The 20,163-nt window shown below is 38.4% G+C and overlaps 2 protein-coding genes across 2 annotated transcripts; one reads left to right on the forward strand and one right to left on the reverse strand.

The window, feature by feature from the left end:
* Window positions 1-5,422: 5,422 nt before the first annotated feature.
* On the forward strand, window positions 5,423-10,054 carry LOC128544382 (serine protease 27-like). Its single transcript, XM_053514431.1, has 6 exons — window positions 5,423-5,602; window positions 7,485-7,505; window positions 8,197-8,359; window positions 8,579-8,838; window positions 8,957-9,102; window positions 9,206-10,054. The coding sequence occupies exons 1-6, from the start codon at window positions 5,542-5,544 to the stop codon at window positions 9,476-9,478; spliced, it is 924 nt and encodes a 307-aa protein (XP_053370406.1). The 5' UTR covers window positions 5,423-5,541; the 3' UTR covers window positions 9,479-10,054.
* Window positions 10,055-10,145: 91 nt separating this feature from the next.
* hirip3 (HIRA interacting protein 3) lies at window positions 10,146-18,222 on the reverse strand. Its single transcript, XM_053514427.1, has 8 exons — window positions 17,955-18,222; window positions 17,653-17,773; window positions 17,408-17,561; window positions 12,278-13,015; window positions 12,007-12,185; window positions 11,383-11,533; window positions 11,189-11,287; window positions 10,146-10,485 (listed from the first exon to the last, which is right to left on the reverse strand). The coding sequence occupies exons 1-8, from the start codon at window positions 18,020-18,022 to the stop codon at window positions 10,295-10,297; spliced, it is 1,701 nt and encodes a 566-aa protein (XP_053370402.1). The 5' UTR covers window positions 18,023-18,222; the 3' UTR covers window positions 10,146-10,294.
* Between the last annotated feature and the right edge of the window lie 1,941 nt (window positions 18,223-20,163).

A 20,163-nucleotide genomic window follows, 5' to 3' on the forward strand; every position in this document is an offset into this window, starting at 1 on the left:
ATAAATCCATCATTAATGCTTTTTTTGTTTTGATGTTCTCAGGAAGTTCTTTGTTTCCTGTGGACTCAGTCAAGGTCTGGAGTTCCACTATTTCTATCTCCAGTTTCTTTAATGATTCGATGATGTCCTTCGTAACGTTAGTAGTGTACTGTTGACAGAGCTGATGGATTAAAACCTTCCCATGGTCCCACCATTGTCTGCAAGAGGAGAAATCTCTCTTCTCATTTTTAAAAGAAGTCCAGAAAAATCTAAAGGACTCAGTAAAGTTAGCATCATTCAGTAAGGAAACATTAAAATGCCAGTATGCACTTTTGGTTTTGAGATTTGCAATAAAAACTTTACATCTGACCAAAGAATGGTCTAAGAAACTGACAGGCATTATTTCACTGGTTTTAAAAACATTAAAATTTTGTTTAAAACAATAAAATCTATCTAATCTAGCTAGTGAAATAAACCGATCTCTAGAATGTGCCCATGTGTATTGTCTCTCAGTTCCATGCAGTCTTCTCCAGACATCTACCAGATTATGAGTTTTTATAACACGTGTTAAAGCATATTTAGATGCTGCATGGGGTTCCATATGATTCCTATCTATTGAATCATTTTGGGTATAGTTAAAAACTCCTCCTAAGAACAGAAAGTCTTTAGAATCGCTGGTTAAGAGTTCATTCACTTTGTTTAAAAATAAGACTCTTTCAGGACCACTGGGTGGGGCGTATGCATTGATTAATACTGGATTAAAATGTTCGTATTTTGCTGTAACTATTATTAATCTAGTATCCCTCCCCCAATCCCCCAACATCCCCCCCAACCCCCCCGCCCCCTATTGTTTAAGGAAGCGATGTTAAAATCAGTCATGAATAAAAAAAATTGGGAAAGTATGAAAGAAACATTCATTCTACAGGGTTTGTTTTACGCACTCTCTTCATCTTCACACTGCAAATCTTGCCTGGTTCTGGTTACAAACTTCTTAAGTCTAAATATTTCCCTGTGTTTTTCTCTTATTATGGCCATTGCTGAGTTGATAAAGTTTTGTTTATTGGGAAAGAACTGGTCTACTCCTTTCAGATTTTTTGTTTTTTGAAGAAATTGTTTTATCTCTTTTTTTTTTATATCTGCCAATTGGTTCGTCCCCGTTTTGCTTGTCTTTATTACTTTCTAATTTTGTATTTGTATCTTATTCGCTGCTGGATTTGGCTTCTGTTTCCTGACTCTTTATGATTTGTTTTTCTTTTTCTATTTCAACTAGCCCTCTCTTTCTGGTCTGAGGCCCACTATTCCCCGCTCTAGATTTTCTTTTAGGCCTAACCAGAGTAAAACCAACATCATCTGTGTTCATGCCGGTGTTTTCTAAACCTATGCATTCATCATTGCTTTGACTGTTGGTCAGTTGTGTGTTCTAAAAAACATTCTCACTCACGGTAACTTGAAGGTTTTCTTTTTCTCTCTCCATCTGCTTCTTTTCCTGCTCAGTAGTTTTTCCTTCTTCTTGGCTCTCAGTGTTTCCTTCTTGTTGTTTAGTTTCTTCCTGTCCAGTTGATTGTACACTATTTGCTCCATTATCTTGCTTATCATTTATTTGCTTGTTTATTTCTGTCTCCTGGTTGGCTGTAGCTTCTTTTTCAGGACAGTTCCAGATTAAGTGACCCTCTCGACCACAGCCAAAACATTTTAAGTTTCCTGAAGTTGCAAAAATGGCAAATTCCTCCCCGTGTGCGTTTACTTTGAACATGATGTTCAGATCTTCATCTCTGCTGTTTAAGATCATGTACATGTGTCTTCTATAAGAGAAGATATGTCTGAGCTCAGGGTCTTTGCAGCCTGCTGGTATCATTTTAATGGGCGACACTAATTTTCCAAATCTGGATAGCTGTTTACTCAAAACATCATTGTCAATATATGGGGGAACATTAGAGATCATCACTTTTTTTGCGGGAGTACCAAGGGGGAGAACATTAATCAAGGTATCCTTAATTACAACCTTGCTGGCTATTACTGTCTCAGCTTTGTGAATCTCATCAACAAAGAACACTACAGCCTTGTTTATGCGGGCGGCGGACACAATGCTCCTCCCGCCGATTAACCTTGCTACCGCTGAAGCGCATTCCTCCACGGAGCACGCAACAGTTGGGAGCACTTTAAACCCGTGCTTTCGGGTAAGGTTTGTAAACGCCAAAATGTCAAACACACACCGGCCTGTGCCGGCGACGGCACGGCTATGGAGTTAATTATGTGCCAAAATTTAACAAACAAACACAATCTGCTTTGCAAAGAAAAAAACAACTTCCTCACAAATGCAGCGTTTTGCAAACAAACACAATCTGCTTTGCAAAGAAAAAAAAAACTTTCTTACAAATGCAGCATTTTGCAAACAAACACAATCTGCTTCGCAAAAAAAAAAAAACGACTTTCTCACAAATGCGCCCAACGTATTTTCTCACAAATGCGCCAACCTATTTTCTCACAAATGCACTGGAGCAACTTCCTCTTCCAAAACAGGAACAGATGGCGCTATCGGTCAATTTACTCTATTCTCCCGAGACCTCAAACAACGTGTTTATATGATTTACCCTTATGTCCCAGAGGAATATGAGTGGGGAATAGTTTTGAGGCGTCTATTATATATCCAGCCAGCCAGACATATTAATAATCCACTATCTTTAGCATAGAGCCCTGTAGAGGAATACAGTTATATCAAACCACAGCTGCATTTTAATTAACTATTGAAGGCTGAAAGAACTGCCATTGGCTTTTTATATCCATAACGGACGTATGCGACATGATGCATCAAAATCTTTTATAATTAGTGATCATATCTACATTTAAATAATCTGTGTCTGTATTACAATCCTACATTGTGGACAGCTGTTGCAGCGCGAGGTGAAGATACAGTAAGATGCAAGAATCATTGTATTAGACTGCATGAAATTTATAAAACTTTTTACAAGCAGGTTTGTAATAGAATTCTGTCTGTAATTCAGTATGTTTACTGTTCATTTAAAGCTTTTTCCCCCCTTATAACTTTGTTAAAGATTATTTAAATGTAGATAAGATCACTAATTATAAAAGATTTTGATGCATCATGTCGCATACGTCTGTTATAAAACCATATAAACACGTTGTTTGAGGTCTCAGGAGAATAGAGTAAACTGACCGATAGCGCCATCTGCTGTTTTGGAAGAGGAAGTTGCATTTGTGAGAAAATATGTTGGGTGCATTTGTGAGAAAGTCGATTTTTTTTTCTTTGCAAAGCAGATTGTGTTTGTTTGCAAAACGCTGCATTTGTGAGGAAGTTGTTTTTTTCTTTGCAAAGCAGATTGTGTTTGTTTGTTAAATTTTGGCACATAATTAACTCCATACTCCATACAGTTTGCCTTGATTTGGTTCACGATGTCACCGCCTAGCGACCGAGTTGTAGTTGCCTTAACAGAATGTTGACATATGCCCTCAAAAATCAAAAATCTGAACCAATCTTTTAAAGAAGAGGGGGCGAAAACGTTACTCCAAACGACCTGAGATAAATAAAGTAAAAATAAGTAAACATGTTATAGTTTTTATTGCTAAAGCTGAGGCTACATGGTACAGTATATAGTATATGAGCACTCGTATATGAAAGAAAATTTCCCTATAAGAAATAATTGAAACTCTGATTATTTGTTCCACAGCCCGAAATATTTATATAAAAATTATTCACACAAAATATAAAGTTAACATAAAGCAGAATAACCTGCATTTTACCTTTAAAAAGAATCCAGAGCAGTGTTTCTGTGTGCACACGTGTGTGTATCGGTGTGTGTATCTACTGTTTGGTCGGGAAAGTTTTTAAAAAGGAACCTCTCTAATGACATCTGTGCGCACGTACACGTTAATGAAATCACTGCTTTCTGACTGAGTGAGACTCTGGATCTTTAACAAGGAACCTCTCAAATAACACTTGCTTTTGCTTTATGCGCGCACACACACCCACCCACACACATGTGGTCACAATGTTATAATAAACAGTACACGTGCACACGGGTGTTGACTATACAGTACAAGTGACACATGAGCACTGAGATTGAGGATGGGTGACGATTATAATCGTAGCCTTAATTGATTAACCATTGCCTCAAAGCATATGCGTACTACTCTCATATCAAGCCCCAGCTCATTTATTAAGTTAAAATTTATTTTAAAATTTTGCTCGTTTTGCAAAATGCTTGCAGACCAGGGTACTCACAATCCAAGGCTCCACTTTATATACTGCTCAAAAAATAAAGGGAACACTTAAACACTTGACTTGAATGCCTTTCATATGTGTATGCATGGTTTAAGTGTTTTCTTTATTTTTTGAGCAGTATATATAGTTTTAGAGTTATATAAGCAGCTAATTTAACTATAAACCTGCACAATTTGTTCCTGAGACTATATTTCAACCAAAGGGTCAACAAACCTATTATTAACTTTCTTTAATTAGCTACTGTTTAGGGCGTTTTGAATTAAAAAATCTTAAATTAATTTTTTTTTATGAAAATTTAATTATGACAGCAATGTGTAGTATTATGTTTAATTTACATAGGTCAGTAATCACAACATTTAATGTTTAGTAATAAAAAAAAATCATTTTGAAGTGTGTATACATTTTTGGGCCCCTCTGTACAGGGTTTCACACCTGGTTTCTGAATGTTGGTTTCTGAATGACTACATTTTAAAATCTATTGTGTATTTTTTATTTTTATTAATGATTATTGCTTTGTAGTTGGTGAAGACAGCACAATTGTTATTCATGCTCTGATAAATAAGAAATTAGCTTTAAAGGAGGTTATATTTTCTATTATACATGTACACAATGTATCAGTCAAAAGGTTTGACACACTTTCTTATTTAATTCTTTTGGATTGTTTTAAACATTGTATATTAATACTGAAGCCATTGAAATTATGTTATATATTATATTATTAATTTTAAAAGGTCAACAAAAACCTTTTAAATAACCCAGAACCTATTTTATATTTTCAATCCTTTAAAGTATCCACCTTTCTTGAAAATGATAAAAATAAAGAAAAAACACTGAAGGAGAAGGTGTATCCAAACTTTTGACTGGTAGTGTTTATATTGTGAAAAGTCAGATAGAAACTACTGCACCTATTCTCATTCTGTTATTATTTCAAATGTACATATTTTCCATTTGGCCACAATGTGCTGTCAAGGGTCCTTGGTTCTTTCGTAAGGCCAGGTTGGTATCTTTGTGGGAATTCACATTTTCTTCTTTCAATTTACCTGCCTATCCTACATTTTACTATTACTGCACAATTCAATTGCGTGCTAAAATGCATTCCATTGTACTTGTACTCTTTACAGTGTCAATAAAGTTTAATCTAATCTAATGCAATAAAAGTTGCCTCCTGTGACAAACCTCCCATGAGGACATGTACACATGTAACTCAGATAGGGTAGATAACAGACAGGTGCTCGCAAAGAAGGGAGAAACATCTTAGAAAATTTGAAACACTAGGCACAAAGAGATAAAAGACGACCTGGAGTCAGAGGAAACACAATATTATGGAGATTCATTTGTGGAAATTTGTGCTTGTTGTTTGTACTGTACTCTTTAATGTTACAGGTAGGTACACATAAAACATTGGTTATGATGAAGTTAACATTAAATGTACCAAATATTTACTTAAACTTTGTAAACCTTATTCATATTTAATAAGACAAAAGATGAGATTAATTGAAACTCAAGTATTTGTACTTTGTAAGTAAAGTAAAGATTGATGGCATTTTTTTACTTATACAGCACATTGCAGGTGTTAGCTTAACCAATAACATTGTTATTCAAAAACGTTTCAATAATTTTTTTGAAATACAAATGTCTTATATTTAGGATCTTTCAAGTTAAGTTTAACAGTACATCTTTTCTTCCGCCTTTTAAAATAAAAATACAAATATATGTACAGACGATCTTGATTATTTTGACCATGAAATGCCTGTTGGTGCCAATAAGACTGATATGATTGTCTTTACCTGCTGCTTTCCTGAGATTCTCACATACAACACAATCACTGCAGATGGAAATGCCTTGATGATTATAATGATCCAATGAGAATACTCAGGCTGGTTGCAGCTGACAAAAAGGCTACAGTAACTCAGATAACCACAAAAACATCTCAGAAATTGCAACTCCTCAGCGGAAGACCACATTTGGTTCCATATCTTTCAGTCAAGAACAGAAAGCTGTGGCTGCAGTGAGAGGGTTTTTAGTGACCTTCCCAGCGACCAAATATGAATTCAAACAAACATCTTTGATGTGGTAAAACTGTGGCAAAATGCAGACATTTAAAGTCGAAGTCTGTCAAGAACTCCCTCAGCGTGTTATGGATTGGGAGAGTCCATCATCAACTGCAGGTCCGCAGTTCGACCAAGTGCATGCATATCATCTTTTTCAACATTCGCAACGTTGTGCGTTGAGAATTCATTCCCATGGACCAGACCGTCATTAGCAAATTCTGCTGCTAGGTTTTAAGTCGTCTGAGGGAGGACGAATCTCAAAGCAACCGGCTTTGTGGTGTGCAAATCTCAAAACTTTTTGATACCACCATATCAAAAACACGCTCAATATGTGTAGCAATGTAAGGAAAAATGGGCAAAATTGCTATGCAAGTTAGAGATACTAAACCCCTAATGACATACTTGCAGTCTTTCTTTGCCCAAGGTTTGTGAGGGTATAGATCGTTCACACTGAATTTTGAAGTGAACATTTATAAGACCAAATACAAACAATGGTTTGTATTTAAAATGGATTCCAATTTTTAGACTGACAATTACAAAACATTAATTAAAATATTTCATTAACATTGAACATGCCCAGCATATAACTGCATGGTCTTGTTTTCTTTTAAATTATTGTTTATTTAATGTTTATTGTTAATTGAATGTTTAATCAAAAACAGCTTAATCGAATGCAGTGAAAGTATGGATTTTTTACATTTCTATTGTATCTTTGCTTTCCAACATGTTCTTCAAACTTTTGACTATCTGACATGCTTAGTGACAGAGTCATGATGGATTAAATGACTAATTTGATTCATTAAATTGAAAAGAAAAGAAAAATTCCATTAAACATTTTATACTATGTATAGTAGCAACACTTTAAAAATGCTTCCTGCATTCGCATATAGTAGATCAGGATATATTGTTTCCAATATAAAATTGATCTTTAAATAAATTTAAAGCCATAAAGCATTTCTTCATTCATTTACCTTGTGATTAAGCAATATGATAAGGGTCAAGATTACAGCTCAAATTATGCAAAACCTGCACATATACAGAAGTTGGGAAATTTAGAACAAACTGAAATCCTAGCGAGAATTTAGATAAGCTATTATCTTTTAGAAAAGATATTAACTCGGGTATTTGTAAAGAATAATTTGTTAAATGGACATTGCAGATGCATTAGTAGACAAGCAATACATGTAACTGTGTTCTTTTTATTTCTCCATCAGGCTCATTTTCCCAACTAGATGGTAAGTTTTGGATTAACATAAACAGACTTGGGTCAGAAAAATAATTATGCCATTTCTTTTTGCGAAACAAACTGCAGTCATCATAGTTTGACATAATGTAACAAATCAATATATCATCTCTAATTTCATTTACTTCTGTGATTGTACAGTATAATAAAAACACAAAAAAATATTTAAATGCTACTGAAAACCAATGTGGCATGGTGGCTTTGTGGTTAGCACCATCAAATTGCACCTCCTGGGTTCGGGTTTGATTCCTGGTCAGGTTTGATTCCCGCCTCGGTGTGCATGGAGTTTGTGCATGTTCTTCCCATGCATGGTTTCCTCCCAAAGACATGCAGATTAGGCTAATTGGTGTTCCCAAATTGCCTGGAGTGTGTGTATGTATGATAGATCGGCATCCTGTCCAGGGTGTACCCTGTCTCATGTCTTAAGTTTCCTGGGACAGGCTTCATGCCCTCTGCAACCCTGTATACAAAGCGGGATGGATGATAAGAGACTTTCCATTACCACCTAAAAACATACAGGAGTTTATTATTATAAACAAGCAATGTAGGCCTACTCATCTACAGTATTTAGATGTGTTTATTGTATAATGAATAATTCCATACATAATTCTTAATTAGTGTGTTTGATTATTTGTTCGTTCTTTTTATCTTTCCTTCCTTCCTTCCTTCCTGTTTTCTACCAGTGTGTGGTCGGCCACCCTTGAACAACAAGATTGTGGGTGGTAGCAATGCCATTCCCGGTTCTTGGCCTTGGCAGGTCAGCATTCAGACAAATATAATGCATTTCTGTGGAGGCAGCCTGATCAATGAGCTCTGGGTCTTAACAGCTGCTCACTGTTTCCCAAGGTGTGGATGGAAAAACTCTAAAATGAATATACAATAATAATGTGGCTGCTCGCATTTTGTATTGTCCTATACTGTATTTGTACTGGAGTTATTTTTTTATGACCGTTTATTGTAAATATAAATGTTGGAATGATTAGTCATTGAGACATTATATGGCAGACAGTAGCAGCGGATTATCGGTGAGATTCATTCTGACTCACTCTGTACTTTGATTTTCAGCACAAAGGACACCGTCTATCTAGGGATGGGAAACCTCGAAGGGCCTTACCCTAATATGCAGCAAAGAGGCATAAGCAGAGTTATCATACATCCGTACTTTAACTCAATTAACAACAACAATGACATTGCACTACTCAAGCTTACTCTCCCAGTGGTTTTTAACAACTATGTCATGCCGGTGTGCCTGGCAGCAGCCAACAGTGATTTTCCCCCTAAAACTGATGTCTGGGTCACAGGATGGGGTGACATCAGGTCTGGTGGTGAGTAAACCATGAACAGTGAACTTTCTTTTTTTAATGTTTAATATTTTTAATATTAAATGTATAAAGATGTTTTTTCAACGCATGTTGGTAAAAAAAATATTATGGATTTCCATAGTGGTTCTACCATCCCCTAAAACCTTGCAGGAGGTGCAGATCCCGATTATCAGTAACAGTGACTGTGCAAAATCTTACGGTTCTGATACCATCACAGGCAATATGATGTGTGCTGGCCTCACTCAGGGGGGCAAGGACTCATGCCAGGCAAGAAACCAACCCTTTTTTTATAAGTCTGGTCACAGTACAGACTCACATGGCAGAGAAATGCAGGCATGTACATGTAGCTAACAGTTTGTTGTCCATGCAGGGGGATTCTGGAGGTCCACTGGTCTTCAAGCACAACACAACCTGGGTCCAGGCTGGGATTGTGAGCTTCGGCTATGACTGCGCTTTACCTAAAATCCCTGGTGTGTACACCAGAGTGTCTCAGTACCAAAACTGGATAAATAGCTATATTAACACAAAACAGCCTGGCTTTGTTACAGTCTCAAATGGTAACCGTGGCTCCCCCAATCTCTTCTGTCTGTTCCTTCCTATCTCCATCATCTCACTCCTCCTATCCTATCCAGAAAGACCTTGAGATGCATGCTGTATTTCCATTTTACCTAATTTCAATTCCATCTAATTTAAAGCACTAATGTATATTACGTGACTTTCCACACAGTATTTCACCTTTTTGCCTGCTCATGTCTGGAATACCATGTAAACTTGAGATTCATGTTTGCAGAATTACATCCTCCTGGATGAGGATTTTATATGAAAACATGTACAGGAGATCATGTGCATAAATTTGTTTGTCAAATGTAAAATATACTTGGTTTACTCATTAACAGCAATTACACTGTATCACATCTCATCTCTAAAAGATAAAACTTGGGACAGGGAAATAGTAGAATGAAATAGCACCATATACTTGCTTATTCACCCAGCATAAAACTTTGGAACAAATGTAATTTCCCCATAACTTTTATTACACAGAATGAGCCTTGTGTTGCATATAATTTAAAATCTGAACCAGACATTACATCTACTTATTTATTTAAATAAATAAACAAACACTGGTCTATAAAACCTCGAGATTCCTATGTGAAATCTAAAAAATTATCTAACAGGATAAGAGAAACATCACAGCTTTTTCATGAACCTTATCTCAAAGAAACCTATAAAGTGCCGTATGACTAGCCTCTTTCCATGTTCATTGTTCAGAGTATGTTAAAAAAAAAAAAGAAAAGAAATAAAAAGGAAGAACAAGTACAAATAAATTCTTTATTACTTCAATAACTTGCATAAAGGGACATTAATATATAAAAGTAGTACACAGTTAAATATTCGCCATAGCAAAACAAACACAGAACGGACGGATGAGCTTGTACAGTCTATATATAGAGGAAACTGGCTAGTCGCTGTCTGCATCATCGCTGATGATCCCCTGCAGGTTGCTCCAGTTTGTTGTTTTCTTGCGGGGCCTCTCTGTATTGTCATCCTCACTGTCTGAATCAGAGTTAACCACACGTCTGTAGGCTGTCGGAGGAGGTGAGCTGCTCTGAAGACTCGTCCATGGTGATGCAGCTCGCCGTTTAGGACGACCTAAAAACAAAGAGATTAACTTACAGTACAGGAAACAGAAACAAAGGAGGAAGATTGTTTAAAGGGATAGTTCAGATTTCTTCCAAGTCTGTCTGAAAATACCATAGGTCTATGTTGTTATAAGTTTTCCTCCTCTGCACACTGACCATGGAAGTTTGTTACACAGAATGTGTGAAAAATGTTCACCCCCCGGAACCAGTCGGATGGCTATTATTAGTTAGCCTTATGGCTAGTTACTTTGAAAAATATATATATAAAATAAATTTGATTTAGCTCAGTGGGACTGCAGAAGCTTCATAAGACTCAGCTAAACTTTAAAATGAATTGTTTCATGGAATGTGGTTTGTGGGATTTGGACGCACTTACTTTCACTGTTCCTCTATTCTGGGTGACAAAGTTCACGGTCAGTGTGCAGAGCAGGAACACTTAGAAAGACCAAGACCTACTGTATTGTAATGTACATATATTCACCTCAATTTTTATTTACAGACATAAAACATATCCAAACTACCCTTTAAAGATGAGCTGTTTTGTTGGTAATGCATTTAAATTAATTTAAACAACCTAAAGTTTCTTCATAATTTATACATCATGGATTTGGGACTAAAAGTTTTACTAATTGAAACCACAACTACAACGATTGTGCTAAAACAAGTGTTATGTTTTGTCCTGGATCAAGAAAATCAGTATATCAGCAATGTACCCTGAGTGGTGATTATGTTGCTGACATCCAGTTCTGCCAGCTCCTTTGCTTCTTCTCTCTTCATTCTAGCCTTCTTACACTTTTCTATGGATGGCTGACCTAAAGAAGACAAGTATTGACACCTGATATTATTACACTCCACATAAACATTAAGAAAAATAAATATACTTGTAGAGGAGTTAAGTTTCTCTGACCTTCCACCCCAAGATCTTCAAGTTCTTTCTTCAGCACAGCCACCTTGGCCTTCACAGAGCGACAGCCCTCGAACAGCTTCTTATAGTTACGCCACACACCACAGAGAGTGATGTAGCGCTTAAGTCTAGACACGGCTTTATTCTCCTCCTCCTGTAGGTCAAACAGTCAGTAGTAAGCATTGAACTGATCATAAACACTCAAAATTGGTTATGCAGATTTAATGGGTTTAGAAAAACCTTTTAAATGTCAAAAAAATCCATTTTATTTTATTTATTTATTATTTTTTTTATTCACAAAGGTTCTTTAACAACATGACCCGGACAGTAGTGCTGGCTTTAATTAATTAATAGATTTGTGTTAATGTGCTTGTACGTGCTAATATGTTATTGTTTCTATAGTAGTGTCATATTCAAATTCATAACATTAACATTTATGTCAGGGCTTTGTAAATATAACTTCATAACCACCATCATTAAATGCTATAATACTATAATGCTGGACAAACTGCTGTGGTAAAAAATGGAAATCTGATAAGAAATTTCATTCTCATTATATCAATATAGGCAAATTTTAACAGGTATTGAAAATAAACAAAAGGTGGAATTGACAGCCTTATCATTCACCTTTGCTCCTTTGGACTTGCTGTCGCTCTTTTCTGTACTCTTTTTCTTCGACATACTCTTTTTTTTCTTCTCGTCATCCTGTTTCGGTTTCCTCACCAGTGCTCCTTCGTCTTCCTCCAGAGAGGGCAGGGAGGAAGAGGAGTCTAAATCATTTTCCTCTTTCCTGTTCTTATCCTTTGCTTTCATTAGGGAAGAATAAGATGTCTGACATGAGAAGACCTCACAGTAAAACTAAGAACAGGATTAAAAGTGAAAATGGCAGAACCTGTACCTGTTCCTTTCACTTCTGCATTAGAGGACATTTTATTAACAGGTTTCTTTTTGCTCAGTTCTTCGTCACTCTCATCATCACTGCTCTCACTCGTTCCTTTCCTTTCCGTTTTCTCTGTCTCGTCTTCTTCACTGTCAGAGCTACTCCCAAAGACTTCCTTCTGCACTTTTCTTACAGCCTCACTCTCCGGTGACTTTGATTCTTTATCCTCTTTTTTTTTCTTCTTCTGAGTCGCTGCTTTGCTCTTTTTTCCAGCAACCTTTTTGTCACTTTTGCTTTTAATTTCTTCTTCACTTACCTTCTCCAAGCTGTCTGAACTTAGATTCTTTTTTTTCCTTCCGTCTCTAGCTTTTGCTTTTTTCTGATTTTCTTTTGCTTCATCACTCACCTCGTCCTCGCTGTCAGAGCTCTTGCTTGGTTTTGCTTGCTGATTTTCCTTGTCTTCTTCTGAACTGCTGGAGCTGATGTCATCATCTTCCTCACTATCTAAAACTTTCCCTTTCTTCTTTTTCACCTTATTTTTTCTCATCTCCTCCTCCTCCTCTTCATCACTTTCTGTGCTTATTTCCCCCTTCCTATTTCTTTGCACATTGGATTTTTCTTTTGTCTTCTTCCTTCGAACCTTTGCTTGTTCTTTTTCACTTTCTTCTTCCATGTCCTTACCACTTCCCTCCTCATCATCTTCTTCTTTAAACTGTTCCTCATTTGCTACTTTCTCTATTCCAGAGTCTGGGGAATCTGAAACACAGTGATTGTAAGGTTAAACAAAATGTACACCTGAAGATCCATAGTTGATATGGATGATTAATGCTGGCTTGTCCTTTATACGATCACCAACACCAACCGAACTCCAAGGCTCAGAACTCTGAGATGCTTCATTTACATCTGGTGTTAGTGTCCTTTTTAAAGATCAGATAGGTGGTCAGTAAAGGCAGATAAATTTTACTTCATCTTCTCCTGTTTCAAACAAACTGGATGAACATGTCAAAGGCAAATAACTTTTTTTATGCAGATTTGGACAGATATGTTTTGTGTCACTGCCCTCTGAAAGCTCTAACTACAATGGTTTTGCAGTTTCTTGGAAGTAGCAGACTGTAACAGACTTTTAATAAATTTTAACTTGATAAACGGGCGGGGTTTTGCACTATGAGCAGTACACATACGCTTTGTCTGCCGAGCATCATGTAATCAAAATTAAGCCAATGGTTCTTGGTCTTCAATGGTCTCTCTCTCCATTTAAAATAAGAACCAGGAGAAAAATATATTACATTTAAACATTTTTATTTTGAACGTAACCTTCCTCTGATCATAGTCCCCTCAGTTATTAAGACGAAAATGTCAATAACCATGGAAAACTCAAATAATTAAAATGTTAACAAAAGTCTAAAGTCACAATGAACACTTAAAATTACGGTGCAAAATGAAAAAAAAAAAAAAAAAAGGTAAAAAATAAGTGCATTTTCTGCTTTTGAAGAGGAATCTAGTAGACCAGCATGGGACAACGACATGGCGCAATCAAACGCCATTGTTTATGATCTGGCAGAGGTGCGGCAGGAGCGAGCAGTCAGATCATTGCGAGGACCAAAAGACGGCTGTTTTCAGGCCAGATGCTCGGTAATGACTTTCAATTCTAGTTCTTTCAGTCGTTCCCCGAGACATATTGCAGAACAGACTGTGTGATCTGCGGTACACAGTGTGATCGGCGGGGAGACATGATGTCCTCGCCGCGTTTACGTGGAACATGGCCGCCTGGTTTTCAGTTTCTGTTGTGAATTTCCATCTGCATTTACTGTAACGCTCACACACACACACACACACACACATATATATAAACACACACGGGTGTCTAGCGTACTGAAAGTCGTCCTGGTGTAAGGCGGTGCTGTGTGTCTGTGTGTCTCGGAGTCACTGAGCTGTGAAGTCAGACTGTGATATCCAGAGAACTGCGTTGCCCATAACTCAAAAGTGTTTGACAACACTGGACCGTTAAACACCGGACCCGATGGAGGACACAGGAGTCGAGTTAACGTCGTCTGACCCAGACGCTCTCGGAGCAGACTTTATCACGGTGGAACTCGATACCCAGCCCATCGAGTACATGGTCAAGTGGGCCGAGGTCGGCTCCAAATTTACTCTGTCCTGCGTGAAAAGAGAATCGGACGAGAGCTTTTCGTCTGACCAGCTGGTTAAAACTGAGTCTGACGAACGGTTCTTTGTGCCGTATGAGGCAGTGTATGCCGAGTGCGAGGACACGGAAACCGGCCTGATCGCCTCACAGGAGGAGGAAGTAAGGAGCGTCTCCGATGTAGATGAGCACACAGTGCTTGTGAGCACCCAGCTTGGGGAGGAGGAAGAGGAGGAGGACGATGGCTCGGACAGTGACTGGGATAAAGGGGGCTCCCATTTGGAGGGTAGGCCGTACAACTGTCACATCTGTGGAAAGAGCTACAGCCATTCAACCAGCCTGGCTCGCCACCTGCACCTACACTCTACAGGTGACCATCTGGCCAATTCCACCTTACCGCTTTCTAAAGCGAGCGGCAAATCGGAGGACGGGAAAAAGCTCCTTCAGTGCAACTTGTGTGGCGTACGATGCAACGGCAAACGGCTCCTGGCAATCCACAAGAAGTGCCACAAAATCAAGAGACTGCACACGTGCAATGCATGCGGCAAGTCGTTCAACCACAGCTCGAGCCTTTCGCGCCACAGGCTGATCCATAAAAAAAAGCCTTGATAAAAAACTAAAGCCACTCTACACGACACCCACCCGCCCGTCTGGCTGGCTGTGGATCAAAGAAGAAGAAGTCACAGCAAGCAGAAAGCAAATTTGCTCTGGGTGAGAAGTAGTACCAGTGTAATCAGTGTGACATGGTGTTCAGCACATCCACCAATCTGTCCAAGCACCAGGTGTCCCATGTGCGGCAGCTGCTCAACTCTTACGCACAGGGCAGAGACACACTGGATAAGTCCTCAGACCTGAAGATCCGCTTGAAGCTCTGCTCACGTGACAAACCCAATTACTACACACTGTAAGAAGAATAAGCGCCGCAAATTCGGGTAAGAAAAGGCTGCCATTGGCAGATGATGATGATGATGATGACAACGACGATCAGCCATATACGGGCTGTGGCGTCGCCCTCGCCAAGTTTGAGCAAACGCACGTAAGTGACAGGTGCTACATCTGCAATGTGTGCAAGAAAACCTTTGTACGCTTGTCAAGCCTAAAGCAGCACCAGCAGACGCATGCCTCTGGCAAGCTCTACGAGTGCCAGCACTGTGGGAAGACCTTTGTCCATTCATCCAGCTTCTCTCGCCACAAGAAGGTCCATTCTGGGTTAAAGCAGGCACCTAAACAATGTAAGCGTGAGATGATCGATGTACTGTTACATGATTGGCGTTAGTGTATCACTCCCTACGTTGCTAGGTTACCAGAGAGCACGTGCCCTTGTTAATGCAACTGTCACGGGCAACCGGAAGCTGACCAGAAGACTAGCAGTTAGCCCTTGTAGTGTGGACAAAAATCCAAACGCGAAAATAGCGCGAACAGGCAGGATAACCATGCGAGTCATTGTAAGAACTCTCTCACGCCGAGAGCAAGAGTTTACACAATTATACCCGCTGTTGCGGGTGAGTGGTTGATTTTACGGCAGCTGTTTACGGAAGTGTAGTCCAGTGCGGGCAATGCTTTGTGGGTAATGCAGTCCAATGTGCGTGAACGCAGAAATGTGAGATGAGCTGGAATATAGAGCCTGAACCTGTTTTCTTTTAGAAGTTTTTGGTTTGAATTAAGTACGGATTCCAACCGGAAGTTTGTAATATCGCCTGACAACGCGGTAAATAAAAGAATGGACATGCATCGACTCGTTTGTCTTTCCCATCAGCGCCATCTTGTCTCCTTTTATACTTTCTGAATCGCGACCGTACTACTTCAGGGTCCTAGTGCCGGTCGCGAAACGCATGACAGCAACCAAACTAGCTTCGCGACCTCAGTTTTCTTCCGACAAAGAATAAAAATTATCAAACACATTTTTTATTGATATCGATCACGTGTCTATCGCGATACATATCGTTATCGTTTTATCGCCCAGCCCTAGTGTGTCTAGGTTTTTTCTTCTTCAAAAGTATTTGGCCAAACCTGCAATATCATTACATATGACTACATAAGTTAAATATGAAGTTGGCCCCCCTATTGTAACTATACCAGCTTCTACTCTTCTGGGAAGACTGTCCACATGATTGGAATGTTTCTGAGGCCAGCTCTTGTGTTGGACGAGAAGCCCTGGCTCGCAATCTCCGTTCCAGGTGGACCCAAAAGTGCTGAATCTGGTTAAAGTCAGGACAGTCAAGTTCTTTCACACACAATTTTATAGTCCTTGCTTTGTGCACTGAGGATGTCTGATTAAAATACAGGATGTCTGATTAAAATACATTTAATAATTAACAGGTTTGGGTGAATACTAAAAAAAGATTTGTCACATGTCGTTCCCGAGCTGCCAGTGATCCAGACTCCCTCTGCCCTCCGGACCCGTCTGACCCATCCTGGTGCCCCGCTTCTGGTTGAAGATCTCGTCACATGGATGCCCCGTGTGTCTCTCTGGGATGCGTCTCGTGTCTGAGGATGATTATCTCTACCTAGAAAATGGTTCTGGCCTTGACTGGTGTTGGCAACTGTTTCTCTGGGGACTTGACAGTTCGATAGTTCAGGACTGGAACTTCCTACAAGTCTACCTGGGTCTTCAATAACTACCTGGACTCCATATTAACATCAATTAACATCAGCTATTATAGCTGAACTGCCTGCCACCTAACACACTGTATAAATGCAGATCATGTACTGCTTTCTGTTTCACCCAGATGAGGATGGGTTTCCTGTTGAGTCTGGTTCCTCTCAAGGTTTCTTCCTATTACCATCTCAGGGAGTTTTTCCTTGCCACTGTCGCCCTCGGCTTGCTCACCAGGGACAAACTGACTATTTTGATTCATACAAATTCACATTTCATACAAACTTAAATAATTCTTTTGACTATGTAAAGCTGCTTTGCGGCAATGAAAATTGAATTGAATTGAAATATAGTGCACAAGGCGTGATCAGGGGTAACTCAGATAAGATAAACAGCATGATATTGTCACCTGGAGGCGATGATGCAAACCGTGATTTCTTCTTTCTAGACACATCTTCGTCCTGTGTCTCTTCGTGATCATCTTCGTCTTGCCTTTTGCGTTTATTCTGGTTCTGTAGCGGAGCCGCAATCTTTATCAAAGGTTCGTCATCACTGCTGTTGTCCTGTAAAGGTACAAGAGATGCAGGGTTTCTGATTAAACAGCTGAGGAAGGTGCACTGAGTCAATGAAGTGCAGTCAGTACCTGGTCCATACCTGCATGTTTAAGAGTTCCTCTTCTACGATCACCTTGAGCAGCTCCCTGTGTTCTGCACTGAGCGACTCCCTGCCCACATGCTCCAGATACTTCTTCCGTAGTATGCCAAGTGTCAAAGCACTACACACAATCAAGACGTGCACTTCAGCATTCACGTATACGACACGTGCATGAATATTCTTCAGGGTTTACTGTGTTTACATGTTTAAAGCCATCCCTCTCGTACACCACTTCCTACGTTATAAAAACACTGACAGGAAGTTTACTTTTTTTTTATAAACATACATGAAAAGCAGCTTACCTGAGGTCCGAGCACCTCTGCAGCTCACGTGAGACGAATTTGCGGATAGCCTTCGCTTCTGAAACCATCGCTAGTTACGAAGAGTTCTTATCTTATCGGAAGAAAACGACGCAAAGATGCCGCGCACTTCCAGGTTTGGCGCGCTCTCCACCGGCCGCGCGCACGCTGCATTGCGTCATCACGTCCTCGCTGCCTGTCGATTCGGCATCCCTCTGATCCTTGCTGAAAAGTTCAACATTCATCGTTTTTTTCTGTGACGCATTAAGAAAAAAAGGCGTCGAAAAATACTGTTAAATCTCACTCAATTGCGTGTCTCCGCCTAAGATGGCGCTAAACACAAAATGCGCGTGCCCGAGACGAATCCCGAGTAAGGGGCGGGGCCTCTCAGTGACACAGTATTGGAACGACTACTTCTACTTATTCTGTGTACTGTACTGTACAGTATTTGGGTTTTGGCAAAAAATAGAAATATATCCAAATATTACACTCTTTAAAACATGTTATTTAATTTAAACCAGAATTATACTTGAAAAGTAAAATCCATCATGGATGACTTGCATATAAATATTTATAATTAATATGCAACCTTAATTTTGTAGGCTAATCACCGTTTACTGGGCTTGTAGGTTTTTTATTTTTAAAGACACCCAGCATTTATTTGCATGTGATAAGACTTTTGCATAGTCCTGTACATATCTGCCTCCATACAAAAAAATTGGAATTTGGTTCTTTTTCTGTATGAGCATCCTTACATACAGAAACCGAGGCGGGAATCGAATCCAGGCCCTGGAGGTGCAGGTGTTAACCACTAAGCTCCCGTGGCACAGTGTAAGGTCACTTGATTTCCAATTTATGCCCAGGTAAACACTCTTTGTTTTCATTCATTTTATCTTATTCATTTACCTTATCTAATTAATATTAGTAGATAAACTGTGTTGAAATTTTAAAGCATAACTAAAAATGATGATTGGTGATCCACATTTAATGTTACATGTAATTTTAATAGTTTTTTACTATAATGATACAGCAATAAAGGAGCAAATTTACCCAATTCCTCTTTTTAAACCAAACAAATCTGCATTGTGTCTAAATTGTGGATTAATTTTTTTATCTAGACTGCTGGTAAGTACTAACACTAACTTGTTTTTCTCTTTGTTTAATAAACAGTTTGTTTGATTAACAATTGATTAGCTTACTAAACTTTGAAATATACTCATTAATTATATTCTTAAAAAAATATTTAATTTAAATCAGAAATTTACCTGTAAAGTAAAAATCCACCATAGACAACATGCATATTAATCTTTATAATTAATATGCAATATTAAATAACTTCCAAGTATATTTAGTAAGTTAACGAAAGCTCTGGTTGATTTCCATTTTTCATTAGTATTTTTTTGGCTTTTTCATTTGAGTAAGTTTCCTACATTTCCCACAATGCCATATGTCTGTTTACCTGCTGAAAAGTTCCCCAGTGGGACTTGCCTCATCTTTGCCTGAAAAGAACAATGCAGCAATAGTTGATGCAGCCTTGGGTGTATACTCTACTGCAGGGTTCTTCAACTTCAGTCTTGGAAGGCTGGATGATTCTTCCAACACAGATTATTCAAATATTATTATTATTATTATTATTTAAATAATCTGTTACTTAATCAGATCAGTTGGTGTTTAGATGTTGGTAAATAACTGTATTGGACACTGACCATCTATGACTAAAGTTAAAGATCACTGCTTCCCTCAAACAGATAAGGTTACATCTTTTGTGACAATATGGCAGTCAACAGCATCACACTCATCTCATACCTGTCTAATCTCTGCTATAACTCAGCAACAACTGTCATATACCTATGCTGCACTTAGGACCTTTAAATCCAACATTTGCTGGATTTCTCAGTAAAATGACATTAAATTACACCAGTAAGATAATAAGCAACAAAATAACCCCTTTCTTTTTGTTTTAGGAGCCAACAGTGAAACTTGATCACTATCCCTTATGTCATTTTTTTAATTTTCAGAGTTTAGCAACTCTAATGTAAGTATATGCTGTAAATAATATCTATAATAATAAATAATTTCTTTTGGGGCATTTAACTGGATCAGTGCTGATTCTGTAGATGATTAAATTAAGCTGTATGTGAAAATAATCCAAACCAATTTATGAACAAACCTTGTACATTTCACAGGTGATTCGCATACCTATGCTGTTATA

The sequence above is a fragment of the Clarias gariepinus genome, chromosome 16 (assembly GCF_024256425.1).
Source record: "Clarias gariepinus isolate MV-2021 ecotype Netherlands chromosome 16, CGAR_prim_01v2, whole genome shotgun sequence".
NCBI classification, from domain to species: domain Eukaryota; kingdom Metazoa; phylum Chordata; class Actinopteri; order Siluriformes; family Clariidae; genus Clarias; species Clarias gariepinus.

Excerpts from the sequence above, each read along its gene's own strand:
- LOC128544382 (XM_053514431.1), top strand. The coding sequence starts at position 5,542 with ATGGAGATTCATTTGTGGAAATTTGTGCTTGTTGTTTGTACTGTACTC. Across the intron at positions 7,506-8,196 it reads CTCATTTTCCCAACTAGATG|TGTGTGGTCGGCCACCCTTG; the intron begins GTAAGTTTTGGA and ends GTTTTCTACCAG. Across the intron at positions 8,839-8,956 it reads GGGTGACATCAGGTCTGGTG|TGGTTCTACCATCCCCTAAA; the intron begins GTGAGTAAACCA and ends GGATTTCCATAG.
- hirip3 (XM_053514427.1), bottom strand. The coding sequence starts at position 18,022 with ATGGTTTCAGAAGCGAAGGCTATCCGCAAATTCGTCTCACGTGAGCTG. Across the intron at positions 17,774-17,954 it reads CAGAGGTGCTCGGACCTCAG|TGCTTTGACACTTGGCATAC; the intron begins GTAAGCTGCTTT and ends GATTGTGTGTAG. Across the intron at positions 11,288-11,382 it reads TGAAGATCTTGGGGTGGAAG|GTCAGCCATCCATAGAAAAG; the intron begins GTCAGAGAAACT and ends TGTCTTCTTTAG.